The 17,168-nt window shown below is 39.7% G+C and overlaps 1 protein-coding gene across 1 annotated transcript in view; it reads right to left on the minus strand.

The window, feature by feature from the left end:
- Window positions 1-17,168, minus strand: part of LOC134669387 (lachesin-like) — a 122,954-nt gene that overhangs the window by 12,408 nt on the left and 93,378 nt on the right. Inside the window, exons 4-5 of the mRNA XM_063526908.1 lie at window positions 10,687-10,894; window positions 48-218 (exon numbers count right to left, since the gene is read on the minus strand). Coding sequence (XP_063382978.1) covers window positions 48-218; window positions 10,687-10,894 — 379 coding nt within the window. The remainder of the gene's footprint in view (window positions 1-47; window positions 219-10,686; window positions 10,895-17,168) is intronic.

The following is a 17,168-nucleotide window of genomic DNA, read 5'->3' on the forward strand; positions in this document are numbered from 1 at the left end:
TCATGGGGTTCACACGAAAAATACCAAGAATTTAATATTATTTGTACCTTTATGTAGTTCCCCCGTCTCATCCCTCAGCTGAATGTTGGTGCCGTCTTCCCTTCGCCACAGTATGCGAGGGTGAGGCCGACCTTCAGCCATGCAGGAGAGACTCACGTCTTCCCCCTCTCTCGCCACCAGATCGCCACTGGTGCCTTCGTCTACGATGTTTGGTGGAACTGGGGAGAAAAAAGAGGTTTGATGACAAGAATGTCAGCACGTGAAAGTGTGGACAAAAAAGTAAGAAAACCGCGGTGTGATTAGACAAATGAAAATACTAACAAGCTGGTATTAAAACTAAATGTTTATTTATATCTCAAGAATAGTCTACAAATCGACAATATTTCCTGGCGGACTGGAGAAGTAGAATTAAATTTCGCTAAAAATACATTTGGAACGTCATTTACTTACAAACAAGATATATACAGTGGTAAAGTGGTATTAAGTACTAGAAGAAATGAATAACTAGCTTAAATCTAAAATAGACCAAGGATGCTGGCGGCATTTCCTCGCTGTATCGCAATGCTGATACGTTGTGCGAGGTAGCCGCCAGGTCTTCGGTCACCAGTTACATAACATAATACATTTGTTGCCACCCCACGTGATCGCCGCCATACATATGGCGGAAGCAAATGGGAATGATTCACATGAATGCACCTATTTATCATGTTTTAGTGGGAACCACCTGAATCACGTTGCCGACAATGAGCAGTGTCCATAATGTGATAATTACAGTATTCCGTTCGCCTCATACGTATTCATAGCGCATACGTTTGACCAGTCGACTGGAAGAAGCAGAAAGCACTTCATAATTGGCTTACCTAGGTACTTGAATTAACACAAAGCAGACTTGTTACTCTAGTAACTTTTGAAATTAAACCGAAATAAGCTCCTGACGCGAAGCGTGGATGTTAAAGTGATAAAGCATTTAGCAAGTGGTTAAGTTCCTTTAATTCCCAAAACGGATAAGACGTTTGCGTACTTCATAAAAGTTGGATGCGAATCCCCGACTGTGGAAATATAATTTATGCACCAAGATCCTTGTACGGAGGTAAGGAAATAAATTTTCACCGGCAACGTTACAACGTTACATTCCCATTTTTTCCCTGTGCTGGGACATCATAAATCTCGTGATACGGATCTTTAATAAATATTACTGCAAGTTAAATCCTGGCTGGGCGCCTAAATGAAAGACTGTGACTCATAATTTAATCACAAATTACGCTCGGAAATCTCCTGATTTATTGGGGCGGTTATCCAATCTACAATATTTAAATCAGGCTTGCTAAAAAAAACAATAGCCACAAACGTTATAAAAGGCAGCGTTTTAAGGGCTCGTATTTACATTTTAATATCGTGCCTAAAAGAACATTTTTAATCCGGAATGTAAATAAAGACACTACAATACTGCATATAATTAAATAAGTATCACTATTTTGGAAGTAAAGGTTCTGATCTTCTAATCAGATCCTTATCTAATCACTCTAAGGTTATCTAAATTACCTACTAGACGCACTTTCTATTATAGCAACATATATTCATATTCATATATTTATTGATAAAGATAATTCATTACACGTCAAGAATACAAATGTCAATCATAATTCATTAATTATAAATTAAAAATCAAAGTACATACAATGTAGACATCAGAAAAATGCAATAACTAGTTAATAGTTTAATATTAACAATATTTCATCGCGACAAAAAAAAGCCAAAATTAAATTTCTCACTAAAATACCTACTGCAAACATGGACTTTACTATTAAAGCAAGCAAGCAGTAAGCAAGGTGCCTTGGTAACCGTTGCAGTAGCGTAAAGGACCGGGCCGTGTCCGGGCCGTGTCCGGGCCGGAGCTTCCCGGCGCATCGTTTGCTATGGAAAGGCATCACGTGATCGCCTGTCATGTTCATAGAAAAGTAAGCGTCGGAAGCTCCGGCCCGGACACAGCCCGGTCTAACATGAGTCATCCTTAAGTCCGCGGATCAAATCGTACAGATCAAAATGTAAATCAAGACAATGTTCATATATATTGCGCTCGACCAAATGTATTAATTGAACGGCATATTGATTCGCCGCTTGCCGCGTCGTACTTAACTTGCGCCTAGTCCGCGGCCTAAGTGTTGTTAAGAAATCAAGTGCTTGCTTGCCGGCTCCGATACTGCCGTGTCATGACTATCTGCTGCATCTCTAAAAACCCTGTTTCGAGAAAATCGACTTTTGTAAAACTTTTGGATAAAGTGCAACTTCCCAAAACTATTATGTAATTTATGTATTTAGACATAATATGAAATCATAAAAAAGGCCTAAGGGCCCCCCCACATCTGGCGTCTTTCGAGCGTCGGCGTCTGTCGGCGTCAATCCAGCGCTATGGAAAATGACGTCGCTGCGCAGTTGCGTCGACGCTGCGTCGACGTTGCGTCGACGTCGGCCATAGAATTGTAGACGCCGACGCTCGAAAGACGCCAGATGTGGGGGGGCCCTAAGTGTTGTTAAGGGATCAAGTGCTTGCTTCCGTGCTAAACCCCCCAAACCCCTCGTATCTAATGCCTTTTATTATTTAAGTAGCAGACACATAAACTACTAATAATAATTAATCATTGATTATTCCTTAACTATTCAATGTCACCCTCTTTTCCTCTATATTTATTGCAGTGACAATAAGTTTCCGTTCTTAAAAGAAATAAAGGAAAATACTAGGTCACTACGTCGTTGAAAGCTGTCGAAAATAGCGAAATTCTCCCGAAAGGAAAACAATGTGAGAGAAAAGTGTGCCATAGCTCCACCAACTCACGGCCCAAGTGCCTGTCTGAGGAAAAATTGTATTACCGCTAATATATCAAAGTTTTATAGATCACAATACGGTATTTTGAGTGCCTAAACTACTTACTAATATTATTAATGTAACATTATATATGAATATTTGCGTGTTTGTTGCTTAATTGCAGAACGGACTTTGGTAAAATACACACATACCATAACGCTCCGCGATTGTAGCGCCATTTAGGGTCCTAGCTAAATTGGTTGTTCAATAAGTACTTACGTTATAGAATTCCCAATTTAGAAAGAACCCTAAATGGCTAACAATCCCGTGTGGTGACTGTATCTCTAGTTGCACTTTTGCAGCTGTGTATCCATATAGGTAAGCCGTATGATCATACTACCACTACAAGTACTAGCTCATGTTGTATCTTGATATTATTTGTCAAGGAAATCATCACCTTTGGATATGCAATAATAAGAGGTGGAATTTTACGTAAAGAATCCCAATAACACAGCATGTAGGGACGTTGTCAACATATCCTTTTTCATACGATGGATGCCCAGTTGCCCACTTGTCCAGTAGGCAGCAATGTTGACTGCCCTGTCTGTTGCTTCCCTCAGATCCAGCTTTTCCTATTTTTTAATATATCTGGTTAATTATTTTTTAGAGGATATTCACAGTCACTTGGAATGTATTTTGGACTAATCCAGTCAGCCATTTTCAATTTAAAGCACTTGAAAGTCAACAGAGGATTGTGAAATTTTTGAACGTTTTCTATTAATTTGTTAGACGAAGTATTGAAAATGTTACCTACAGTATGTTATATATTTGTGATCTCACAAAGCTCTTTCATTTGGTACCCCACATGGTATGTTTAAAAGAGAATAAAATAAAGTTTGTACTGCCGAATTTATGACGTCATAGTAATTACCCCCACCACTTTCGCGCTTGTCATCTCATATATTTGTGTTCAGGGCATTACACTGAGTGCATCGATACCATATAACCGATATATACTTATATATATATATATAAGGTTGACTGGTAGAGAATGCTTTTGGCATTAAGTCCGCCTTTTGTACGATAAGTTTTCTTTTGTGCAATAAAGTTTAAATAAATAAATATTCACCCATATCCGAGACGACATGAACGAAACCTAACCTAAAGCTTGAAAAAACGGCCTTCTAAATATGTATATCGTCCATGTAAAGCATAGGTTTAAACAATAAAACATTCTTAAATGGACACTTTACTAACAAGATGAGTTTCTGCATCGTGTAATGCTTGAGTCTAATCTAGATAAGTACCCACGTATACGTAACTACATTCCGTATAAGACTACGTACGTACATCTATCTACTATGGATAATCAACTTAACTGGATGGAGTTTAAACTCGTTAAACTATAAATTAAATTTTGTTTGCTTGTTCCTAAATTTACTTATCTACTGCGATGCTGTCCCATTTGGAAATTTCCCAATATAATGAACACCATAGACTCCATCCTAAAATGCCAAATTGAGACCATTCTTAACGTTCATTTCAGCGAGCAGGCTTGGACCCAGGCCTGTTTACCGGTAAGATTTGGCGGCTTGGGGACTCGAAATGTTTCAGATGTCGCTTTGCCGGCATTCCTGTCCTCCATCCATAGCACGTCCGGTCTCGCAGGTAAAATTCTGAAAGCCTCCACGGCTACAAACTGCGAGATCGCGTGTTTGGATGAGGCCACGAATGCTTGGCTGGCTGGACCGAGCCCAAGCTTGCCATCCAAACCAACACAACAAAGGGCATGGGACACAATAGCCTGCGTTGCCACTCTGAACTCTCTCGTGGCAACATCTTCAGGAAAAGACCGCGCGAGGCTTTTAGCCGTGTCAAAACCAGAATCGGGTCACTGGCTTCACGCCTATCCCTCGCCCAACGCGGGGACTTTAATTGACCCGGGTACCTTGCGCATAGCCGCTGGTCTCCGGCTCGGAATCGGCATATGCACAGACCACACTTGCGCTTCTTGTGGGGCCCAAGTGGACCGGCTTGGCCACCATGGCCTTTCCTGCTCCTCGGGCGCCGGCCGCCTGTCTCGCCACGCTGCCCTCAACGACATCCTCAGAAGGGCTCTTGTCAGTGCCGGCGTCCCCGCAGCTCTGGAGCCCCGGATCGCGCGGGACGATGGCAAGCGCCCGGACGGGATGTCGTTAATCCCATGGAGAATGGGCCGCGCGCTGGTGTGGGACGCTACCTGCGCCGACACGTTGGCAGCGTCCTACATCCAAGCAACGAGCAGAAATGCCGGGGCAGCGGCGGACGCCCGAGAGCGAGCGAAGGCCCATAAATACAGCTGTCTCGGCGCCAACTACGAGTTCGTAGCTTTTGGCGTCGAGACACTCGGACCGTGGGGTAGAGGAGCGCGTGGGCTCCTTAAGGAGCTAGGTAAGCGGTTAAGGGAGGCAACAGGGGACTCTCGCGCGGGCAGCTTTCTCGCGCAAAGGATTGCTATCGCTATACAGCGCGGGAATGCTGCCTGCGCGATGGGCACCTTGCCGAGGGGCCTAGGCTTAGAAGGTAGGTTTTAGGGATTTTTATTTTTTTGTTAGGTTTAGTTTTCTGTTAATTTATTTTTTAGGCACTTAGACAGATATCTGTCTATCTGTCTCAAATTGTTAAACTATAGTAATGTAATTTGAAAAGATACGCTACCTATGCGAAAAGATATGCATATTTCGTTTCCTTTCAACCTACATTTATAACAAATATTGTGTACTTTTTGGTGCGTAATTACTTACATATACTTAATTATGTATAACAAAAACAATGAAGTACCTGCCTACATTTAGAAGCCATATTAAGGAACAATAGATTCAAATTGAGGCCGATTTGCTTAAGAATGAATTTACATTTTATAAGTTTTAATTGTAATAAATATAATGCATTCACAGCAATATTGTCACATGTAAAGTATTAGCCGTAAGTCAGCAGCAACATCAAGCAACATCAGCAAATTATGCTGGACTAAAATTTCGATGTAAAATCTGTGTTAACCATGATATAAGCAATTAAATTACAAATAACAAAGTAAAGAAGAATAATTTCGGGGGCAATAAATCGATCTAGCTAGGTTTTGTCTCTGGGAAAACGCGAAATTTTGAGTTTTTATAAGTTTTCCGAGCAAACCTCGGTCTCCCAGATATTCATCATATCTAAAATGCAAAACATGCTTGTCCATATCCCCTACGGTCGCTATTTACATTTGAGCCAGTATCGCCGTCGGTAAAAATGCCACGTACGGCGGCGGCGTGTTAAGGGACACGGCTAGCGCGTGTCCAACACTACCCTTTATACCCTTGACAAGACCCGCACATTTTTTACCCCGGCTGCTACACTTAGAAGACAGGCTGGACTGGGCTGTCATATGAATATTTGACTTTAATAAAAAATATCAAATTTAGGTACTAATTTAAATGTATTTTATTATAAACATCATAAAATCTATCTATCTATACATATAATAAAGCTGTAGAGGGTCGAAAGTCTGTACATGGAAGATATTTGAAAAAAAGTTGGCTGGGGATACTTAGAATCGATAACAGAACACGTTCCAACAGTTTTTAGAATTTTTGTCTGTTTGTCTGTTTATTTGAACGCGCATCACGTGAAAACGGCTGAACGGATTTTGATACAAACTTTACTAATCTGTCGAGAAAATCTCCGGCCAGGTTATAGGCTATAAAAATTTAACCCCTAAAAGGGGGGGTAGCCACAACACTCGCTTGATTTAAGTTTGCCCCTGAATCTTATGGCGCTACTTAGGAAGGAGGGGCAAACTTTTTCAAATATTTGCTACCACTATTGAGTACCCTGGTAAACTAACAGATGGCGCTGAATTTAATACGTCGTGACATGCATAGCCACCGAGGAAAGATTTTGCCAAATTAACTCTAAGCAGCTCTAAGTTTAGATGAGGGGATACGGATATCAACAAATTTAATTGAATAATTATGTTGATTTAATAATACAACAAAATTAAATGACAGTAAATCAATTACCCCTCATTGCACAGTGCCATCTTTTTCACGACTGCCCAAAAAGAGAGAGAGAGAGAGAGAGAGAGAGAGAGAGAGAGTGTATTGTGTTTTCAGCGTTCGTGTTTGTATGTAGGTATATATTTATTTATCTGAGTTTCTTTATTCCACCTTAACTTCTGAATGCCTTAACCGATTTAGACGTACGATACATCATTAGAATCCTTACGTCATCCCGGGTGAGATTGACAAAAAATGTTAAGAGAAGCTAATCTCATTAAACCAAATATTATTATTGAATGGGATACTTATTAAAATACAAAGAAGGCCTGATGTACGTGGCGCGCTGCACGCGGTTCAAAGCCAGGCGCCCTCGACTTTCTCATATAAAAGTGTCGGGCGTAGCCCGATGTACGTGACGCACTGTTCGCGTTCCAAAGCCGGGTGAATTCGACTTTCTCATAGGTACTTGAAAGTGTTGGGCGTAGCCCGATGTACGTGACACGCTGTACGCAGGCGCCCTCATAGTCAAACCTTCGGACGTAACCCGACGTACGTGGCGTGCTGTACGCGTTCGAAAGTCGGGCGCCTTCGGCGCCCTCATACTCAAAACGTCGGGAGTAGCCCGACGCACGTGGCGCGCTGTACGCGTTCCAAAGCCGGGCGCCTTCGACTTTCTCATACTAAAAGAATCTGGCGTAGCCCGACGTACGTGGCGCGCTGCACGCGGTCCAAAGCCAGGCGACTTAGACATTCTCATACTAAAAGAGACGTACGTCACGTACGTGACACGCTGTATGATTACCAAAGCCGGGCGCCTTCGGCGCCCTCATACTCAAGGAGTCGGGCGTAGACCAACGTACGTGACACACTGAACGCGTTCCAAAGCCGGGCGACTTCGGCGCCCTCATACTCAAAACGTCGGGAGTAGCCCGACGCACGTGGCGCGCTGTACGCGTTCCAAAGCCGGGGCCTTCGGCGCCCTCATACTAAAAGAGGCGGACGTAGACCGATGTACGTGACACGCTGTACGCTTGCCAAAATTGGGTGCCAAAGGCACCCTCATACTAAAAGAGTCGAGGGTCATAGTAAAAGAGTCGGGCACAGCCCGATGTATGTGGCGCGCTGCACGCGGTCCAAAGCTGGGCGAATTTGACTTTCTCATACTAAAAGAATCTGGCGTAGCCCGACGTAAGTGGCGCGCTGCACGCGGTCCAAAGCCAGGCGACTTAGACATTCTCATACTAAAAGAGACGTACGTGACACGCTGTATGGTTACCAAAGCCGGGCGCCTTCGGCGCCCTCATACTCAAGGAGTCGGGCGTAGACCGACGTACGTGACACACTGAACGCATTCCAAAGCCGGTCGCTTTCGGCGCCCTCATCCTCAAAACGTCGGGAGTAGCCCGACACACGTGGCGCACTGTACGCGTTCCAAAGCCGGGCGCCTTCGGCGCCCTCACACTAAAATTGTCGGACGTAGACCGACGTACGTGACACGCTGTACGCTTGCCAAAGTTGGGCGCCGAAGGCACCCTCATACTAAAAGAGTCGAGCGTAGCCCAACGTATGTGGCGCACTGCACGCGGTCCAAAGCTAGGCGACTTCGACTTTCTCATACTAAGAGTCGGGCAATAAGATAGAATTCTTATCAGAAATTAACATGCATGCATAATTGTTATAATTTTTTAAATAAATAAATACAGCGTAATGTAATTTACTATTTTTTATATATTTAGCAGCTTACTGACACAAACCGAATTCCACGCGGGCGAAGCCGCGGGCACAGCTAGTATACAATAACCTAAAACATTTAATCCTTAAATTATACATTAAAATAAAAAAAAACCTAAAATTAATTCAAATAAAACTTAACTAATTTACTTTAATTTATTAATTAACTAATTTTATTTTAATTTTAATTTTTATTTACTTGTTCCAAACAATGTTATACTTATAAATAATATGTATACCTATTAAATATACCTATGTACAAAATTTATGATATTGACATAGATTACAAGAATCCCATGAATCATTATGATTGATGTTAAATAAATAGTTTATGCTTATTACTAAATCATGTGCACCAATTCACTAGTAATTAGATATGCAGGTACCTTCCTATGTCATTCTTTAATAAAAGTCTTTAAAAAAACCTATTATTATGAAAAGGTTTTCATAATAATAGTTTCATTTTCGTTGGATTAAACATAATTATTAAGTATTTTGCTGGTCCTCGATATTACTTGTTTTGTTATTCCAATCTTGTAGGTACATATCGTGCGAAATATACTACTAAACTTGTACCAACTTCTAATATAATTATATTTCTCGACAACTTAATCATGTTAACAATCTCTCCGTAATTATTTCCCGGGCGTAGATTATATTTACTTTCCATATTTTCTTTAGACGGACTCCTTTCAGAAGGTATTTTCTTAACATCGCCGGCGCGGTCGATCCTTGCACATTGACGTGTTAATGAGCTCTTTGTGGTGGGTTGGGCGGAGCCGGTCTCTTTACTAAACGATTTATGTGCCAATTCGTTTGGTTTTTAAATGGAGTAACGGCTCAGTAAAGACTTTTATAACGAATAAAGTGAGTTTACTGTCTGGATTTGGGATCAAACCGAAGTGTTTAGAGTGGTAGACGGAATTATTTTGGTATGCGTTATAAAATTTTGACGAGATTCATTGAAAGATATAGGAGATACTCGTAAAGTACTTATGCAGAGATACGCAGATAAGATTTAAGTGTAGTTAATAGTTATGTAAAAAAATATATATTTTCTCTCTACGGAATTTGATTGAGAATAGTGCGTAGCAATGAACCGGTCGCAACGGGACCAATGAAAAACGTATAACATCAACTTTTGACACCGTCGCAACTAAACTACACTAAATTGCATTGCCCTCTAGAGTGCCATACAGCTAAAACGAGGTTTCGAACGGGTATCAAAATACTTTTAACTCTTTTCCTTACAACATAAGGCAGAGCGGCGAGACCCGAATGGTCACGTGCCGTAATAGGCGTCCTCTCACGTCCATTCTCGTTCTGCATCGAATGTTCGAGGTGATTTACCGGCGGCACACTTTGTCCATGAGGATTGAGCCAGTTTTTCCAGCATTGTTCTATTTGTGCGGCGAATTCCGCCATTCTTGACGACTTTCAATGGCATTTTTTGGGTTTTTGAATACTTTTACTGATGCGATTTTAACTACCTACTGTAAAAAGTTCTGCTACTCGTGCCTTTAGGATTGAAACCTTTCTTTATTAAAAGCGAGTAAAGCATTCGTCACTATTTACTTTAATACTGAAGTAGTTAGGGTAACTATTACTAATTGGCCACCAAATTAATTATATATTCACCTATAAACAGAATTCATTTAAGTGTAAGGTTTCAATAACTGGCCAGCCTTCAATAACTAGCCGCCATATACTAAAATGAATTCTGTTTATAGGTGAATAGAATTAATTTATAATTTAGGGCGGCCAGTTACTAATACCAAAAAGAATAGATAGTAGAGAGGGGTCCTGGCATAGTAAATAAAATAAACACATATAAAGTTATCAAAAAAAAAAAATATGGATAAATGATTTTATTATTTTTATATCATTTTGACCCATGTTCATTCACTGATATCTATGTGTAAAAATTGTTAAATATGAAACGGTGTCGTCACGCCATCTAGCCGAGAATGACTTTTTCTTGATTTCCGAGGCACGCTTTTTCTTAGACTTTATTCATCTTATACGAAGTTACATATGTCTTTGCTAATACCCAATCACCCTACCTATTTCTACTTATTTGATGTTTTATTTTTTGCCTAAGTACAAATTATCAAGTATCTATCCACTTACCTAATACATCGACGCATCCGATCATCTTCTTCATCGTACTGGTGTTGATCTGGCACATGTAGCATCCGCGGTCTTCCACCTTCAGAGGTCGGATGTGCAGCTGCCAGGATCCCGGAGAGTCGTTAGTGACCGCGTACCGCGAGCTGTGAGTGACTAGCCGCGTGTGCAACGTTAGGATTGTCTGGTCGTCGGCGCGGATCCACGCCACCTGGGACAATATGATTATAGTCATGGTATAATAATATACTCCGCCTGGTACTCTCTTCCCGTCTTTTCTAGGTCACCTGACTGACACAAGCCTACGTCATCATGCGACAGCGCTATAAGATAATATGCGATAGCGCTATATATAGCGGCCATGTTATTGTGACGTAGGCTTGTGTCACTCTGGGATGAGAAGACCATGTTTTATTAGACTATGATTAATTGATTATAGTTATTATCTTTTTGCGTACAATGAAGCGCTCGTTGTGATCCCTAACCCTTGATATGTTTTAGCACTGATCAGTGCATTTTTATATTTTAAATTAAACATGTCAATATCACAGTCCTTTTTCCAACAACCAAAGTTCGACAGTAGCATACGACGAAGGGTTAGTAACGAATTAAGGCAGGTAATAGATAAGGAAGAAATAGTAAGAAAAGTAATATGGTTGTTAAGGGAGTTTACATTGGTGGTAGAGTGTAGTAGAAGTAAGGCTGAGGGGATATATATATGAAGGATGCTTTTATAATCCTGAAGAAATACTCCAAAATATTCCTAAAGATATTAAAAGCTGTCGCTAACAAACACATCGTTTTGATTTATGACAAAAGGCTTGCTTAACAATACCGTATACGTACAGTATTTTTTGCGAAATTATGAAGCTATATGCTAAAAACAATTTCTTGGAAAATAAATCACAACGTTTCTAGTGATTCCGATACATAATATCAAAGTAACATAATAAGTTTACACAAATAAACATATATCGAGTCTTCAAAGTAAACGTTAATAGTCTTAATATATGTAAATATTTAGTCAACAGGTACGAAAACAAATATAAAACATTCTTCTTTATTTTTATCTAAAACATCTTTCATAAAACAAACTGAGTGCGTAATGAGACCGTTAAAGAAAAGTATATAGGTACGAGTAGTAAATAAAGAACCGTAGGTTAAATATTATAAATAATCACTACAGAACAAAATTACAACGATGAAACACGTACCAATGAATAATTGATTATAAATTATGAATATGTATTACCGATGCTAATAAATAATGGGAAATGGGTTATATAATGACCAAGCGAAGCATCAGGACTCCATTTTTCAGCTTGGACAAATATGTTTTCACCTCAGCACCTCGAACAAGGGTACTTTGCTTCGTAAAAACAGTGAGCAAAATGCGATTTTGCTGAAGTTGAATATCATAATCTCTAACAAAATAAAGTCTTTGAATAGCAAATTTATTTAAATTAAATTGCATTCAAGTAAATGTAATACTATTGATACCTCTACCTACCATTAATTTACCTAATTAACGCAAAACAGGCTTCCCTTGTCTTAAAGTTAGATAAACCTACATGCCGAGCTACCAGGGACTAACCAGAATCACATAGTTACATTTAACTAGTCAAACTCCTTATAAAGGGACATAAGTAATTCATTCAATGATTACGATAACATTAAGCTCACCATATGGAAAATACTACAAATCAGCCTTTTCACATGTCAAAAAAACAATCGTGCAATCTTAGGTTTACGTAGGTACTTAACATATTTTGCTAGTAAATATTTATTCGGTTAACTCACATTTGTATGCCTCACAATGTGAGGCATACATGTCATGTCAAACAAAAATTAAATTTCATCGTATGATACAGGTTTTGCCTTATGAAAGGAATACTTAAACGTAAGGAAATTGTATTCTTGTGTTAAACAATTTGAATGTCATTTGTCTGAAACTCACAGACATGTTTCATTTTAATTGAAACATATTATGGAATAATACAAATGATTGTGACGTTTGTGCGACATGTGTTTAAATACGAAACAACAAAGTTTATGTCTTTTGTTCTCTTAATACATTGTTTTAGAGAGTATATTTAAGAGAATAATAGACATGTACCTATATACGAGTACCTTGTTTATACCTCAGGGAGGAAAACATTTTAGACTTTAATAGAAAATATTTATCGTTTGAGAGGCGCTGAGCGCGCGATATAGATTTTAATTATCTTCATAAAGGGACGTTGTTTGATTAATAAAAAGGAAATAACATTAAAAACGTTACGTAAATAAATACGTTTTAGACATTTTAAATGTACGGCTGAAATATTATGCCTACAGTGTATTAAGACAACTTAGGTATTTTTTTATATTCAATAATTAACAAACCAAGAGACGTAATAATTGCTGAACATAGATGTGTGCATATTAAAGGCCAAATTCAGCCTTTTCCTCTCATAAAAACGCTCATTATTGTCATGCCATGTGTTACATTAATCCAGTACCTATTAATCTCACTTTTTGGTTGTAATTTGTAATTAACGTTAACTTGACTATGCAAGCTCATTTTTATAGAATTACAGTACCGACCGAGTTGCAAAATCTCTTAAATATCTCTGGTATTTATTATTTTATCCGATTGGGTAGGTATGAAAAATTTGTGGACTAATATTTCACAGACAAGCAGCAGATCTATCGCTGATGATATAAAATATTTTAAGAGATCTCTACCGCCATGGAAATAAAGTGCTATGATGGGAAAATCCCGTCTGTAATCTATTTTAATAAAACTTTGCAGTGACAGTCGATGACGTAAATTAATTATTTTTTAATGACGCACACCCGATAAGTTTTTGCGTCTCGTTAAAATTCGAAGTTGATTTTACTGTTCGAAATTTGGGCCGTGCTTTAATTATGCTGCTGCTACCTCGTTGGAAAATATGTACTTTATTTTGTTGTTCGGAAGTGTAAACCAAATCATAAAAGACTTGTTTTCATATACCGGGTGTGGCCTGTAACATGAGCAAAAAATTAAACTGTAGGCTGTACTCCTCATACATCCTCAGCGACTTTAAAAAATAACTTGTGGTTTGATTTTTAATACACTATAAAGTATATTCTAAGACGCAATGTATTGCGAATTCTGTTATGTTTAAGGCGTGACAAGCAACGTCAATCACAATGATATGGCGTGGCGATGGCGTCCATTGAAGATAATTTTTATTTTGTATGATAAATAGGGAGTCTAAATACTTCATAATTTTTAAAAGTTGTAGAACAAAAGTGTCACCGTTTGAGGAGTACAATCTATGTTTTAATTATTTGCTCGTGTTACAGGCCACACCCGGTATGTATAAACGTTATAATATCTTATCGTTATCGTTAGCGTGTGGACTGCTTTTACGCCACCATGCGCAAGAGAGCAACATCAGCAGCGAGACGTGTGCGCACCAGCGGCAGCGCCCTGCTGGCAGTCGTCGCCGACAGGCTTGATGGTCCATTTATGGGACACTGGTTGTCATTGCATGCACCAGTGTCCCATAACTGGGCGAAATGATGTAACTAGTTAAGTAAGGTTCTAAAATTAATATTGTTTGACATTCCGTATTCCTTTTTATTGTATTGTATATAGTATGCCATTGTATTGTTTATGTGTATTTTTATTATGGGTTAAAAGCCTGAAATAAATGATATTTTATTTTATTTTATTTTATTTTTTTTTATATCAAAATAGAATTACTAGTGTTACTTGTAGGTATAAAATATAGCAATTAAAAATAAAACTTGCAATTGAATTATTGAACAAGCCGGGTTTCGAAAAGGCTATAGTACCATAGACCACATCCATACGCTGCGGCAAGTTATACAGAAGACCGAAGAGTATAACTTACAATTATGCTTAGCGTTTGTGGACTATGAGAAAGCCTTCGATTCGGTGGAAACATGGGCGGTGCTTGAGTCTCTTCAGCGATGCCATATTGACTATCGGTACATCGAAGTGTTGAAGTATTTGTATAGTAACGCCACCATGTCGGTCCGAGTACAGGAGCAGAGCACGAAGGCGATTCCATTGCAAAGAGGCGTAAGGCAGGGAGACGTTATCTCTCCGAAACTGTTTACTGCCGTAATGGAAGACACCTTCAAGCTCTTGGAATGGCAAGGACTTGGCATCAACATCAACGGCGAATACATCACTCACCTTCGGTTTCCCGACGATATCGTAGTCATGGCAAAGTCGATGGAGGAACTCAGCATGATGCTCGATGACCTCAACCGAGTTTCACAACGGGTGGGCTTGAAAATGAACATGGACAAGACGAAACTTATGTCAAATGCCAATGTTGTGCCCATCCCAGTCTCTGTTGGGAACTCGGTACTCGAAGTTGTTGACTCGTACATCTACCTAGGACAAGTAGTCCAATTAGGTAGGTCCAACTTCGAGAAGGAGGTCAACCGCCGAATCCAACTCGGTTGGGCAGCGTTCGGGAAACTACGTAATGTCTTTTCGTCCGACATACCTCAGTGCCTCAAGACGAAAGTCTTTAATCAATGTGTGTTACCAGCGATGACTTACGGCTCCGAAACGTGGTCTTTCACTATCGGCCTCATCTCAAAATTCAAAGTCGCTCAACGAGCTATGGAGAGGGCTATGCTCGGAGTTTCTCTGCGTGATCGAATCAGAAATGAGGAGATCCGTAGACGAACTAAAGTCACCGATATAGCTCACCGGATTAGCAAGCTGAAGTGGCAATGGGCAGGCCACATTGCGCGCAGAGAAGATGGCCGATGGGGTCGAAAAGTGCTCGAGTGGAGACCACGGACTAGCAAACGCAGCGTAGGATGTCCACCCACAAGATGGACGGACGACCTTGTTAAAGCCGCCGGAAGACGCTGGATGCGGGTGGCTTCCAACCGGTACGAATGGAGGTCCAAGGGGGAGGCCTATGTTCAGCAGTGGACGTCTTATGGCTGAGATGATGATGATGATGAATTGAATTATTTATACATATAAACATTTTGTACACGTACAATATGCAGGAAGCAACTATGGTTACAGCTTGCTTTATGATCTTAAAGCAGTTATCGGAGCATAATATACATATACTTAAAAATAACACTTCACATATGAAAATACTTGAAATTACCTACTTAATCGTGCTATTCCCGCGCCTCCCAGGCCAGTTATAGTTTTAGTTATTATATCTCAAGTTGCCTGAAAATAAAGATTTTCCATTCTTTCATTTGCCTACGTAACGACAGCCCGCCCCTAAGAAATTATGGCTAATCGTGGCTAATTCAGACACGGGAGCATTCCACGGGCTGTCCCGTACAGACGTATTTTATTTTCTGTGTTGCGAATTTTCTTCGGCATTTAAAGCAGGCGATTCTTTTTCTGTGCATAATTTTTGACCATTTGTCATAGAAAAGAAAACTCTTTTACCTGCAAATCTTCAGAAAATTCGCGTTCATACTGGATATAGGTAGACAATTTCATGGAATGCTCCCGCGTCATCATTTGTTTTTGCGTGCGGACGGCTCATTTATTTTAGGTCGAACGGCGCGATTCGGGAAATGAATTAAAGATTCACTAGATATGAAATAGTAAAGATATGTGACGTTCCACGGCAAAAGGTACCTTATGCCGGCTGGCGCTTACGCTATTATTAACGCCGCTCCAATATTCAGCCGGGGAAATGGTACCTTATATCGTGGAACGTCACATATCTTTACTATTTCATATCTAGTGAATCTCTAATTCATTTCCCGAATTGCGCCGGAAGTTTGACTGTTATTAACTTATTAAGTGAAATTCGGATGACGTAGTCGTCTTCGGATGGAACGGATTGATTGTTGTAAAACTAGTTTTCACTTAAATAAATGTTTGAATTATATCATTAAACTATTTTTCACCAAGGCACTTTGCGAAAACTACTTTTGAGTTTGACTGAAAAATCCCAGTTTAATTTCACCGAGGCCTTATAAAAAACAAGTTAATTCATTACTAAAACACGTTTTCACTAAAAACGAGTTTTACATACATACCTAATCATCTAATAAATAATAATTGCATGATACGCCATTGTATAAGGGCCTCGATAGCCATTACTTAGTTGCCGACTCACGGGTAATCATAGCGGCGGGTAATAACGAACCGCCCGCCCGGCCGTTGAGATCTAACGTAAAACCGTTTTTCTATAGGATCAATCCAGCTCCGAAGCTTGTATATTTTTTTCTAGGAAATGGTCTCTTGTATCTCTACCTAATAAACAACACAGAAATGAACCACCCAGCTGCATCTTGTTTGAGAACTGTACACCAACTAACTGCAAAAATTTAACGATTTGCAACTGATAACTACTATGCAAACAGTTGCTTAATCCCTAATTTGTCCCTTATCTGTTAGTTCATATCACACATACATAATTATTTATGTAGCTACAAATGTTATGTTTTACATGACGGTTCTTTTTCGAACAGTACCTACTTTT

The sequence above is a fragment of the Cydia fagiglandana genome, chromosome 12 (genome assembly GCF_963556715.1).
Source record: "Cydia fagiglandana chromosome 12, ilCydFagi1.1, whole genome shotgun sequence".
Classification (NCBI taxonomy): Eukaryota; Metazoa; Arthropoda; class Insecta; order Lepidoptera; family Tortricidae; genus Cydia; species Cydia fagiglandana.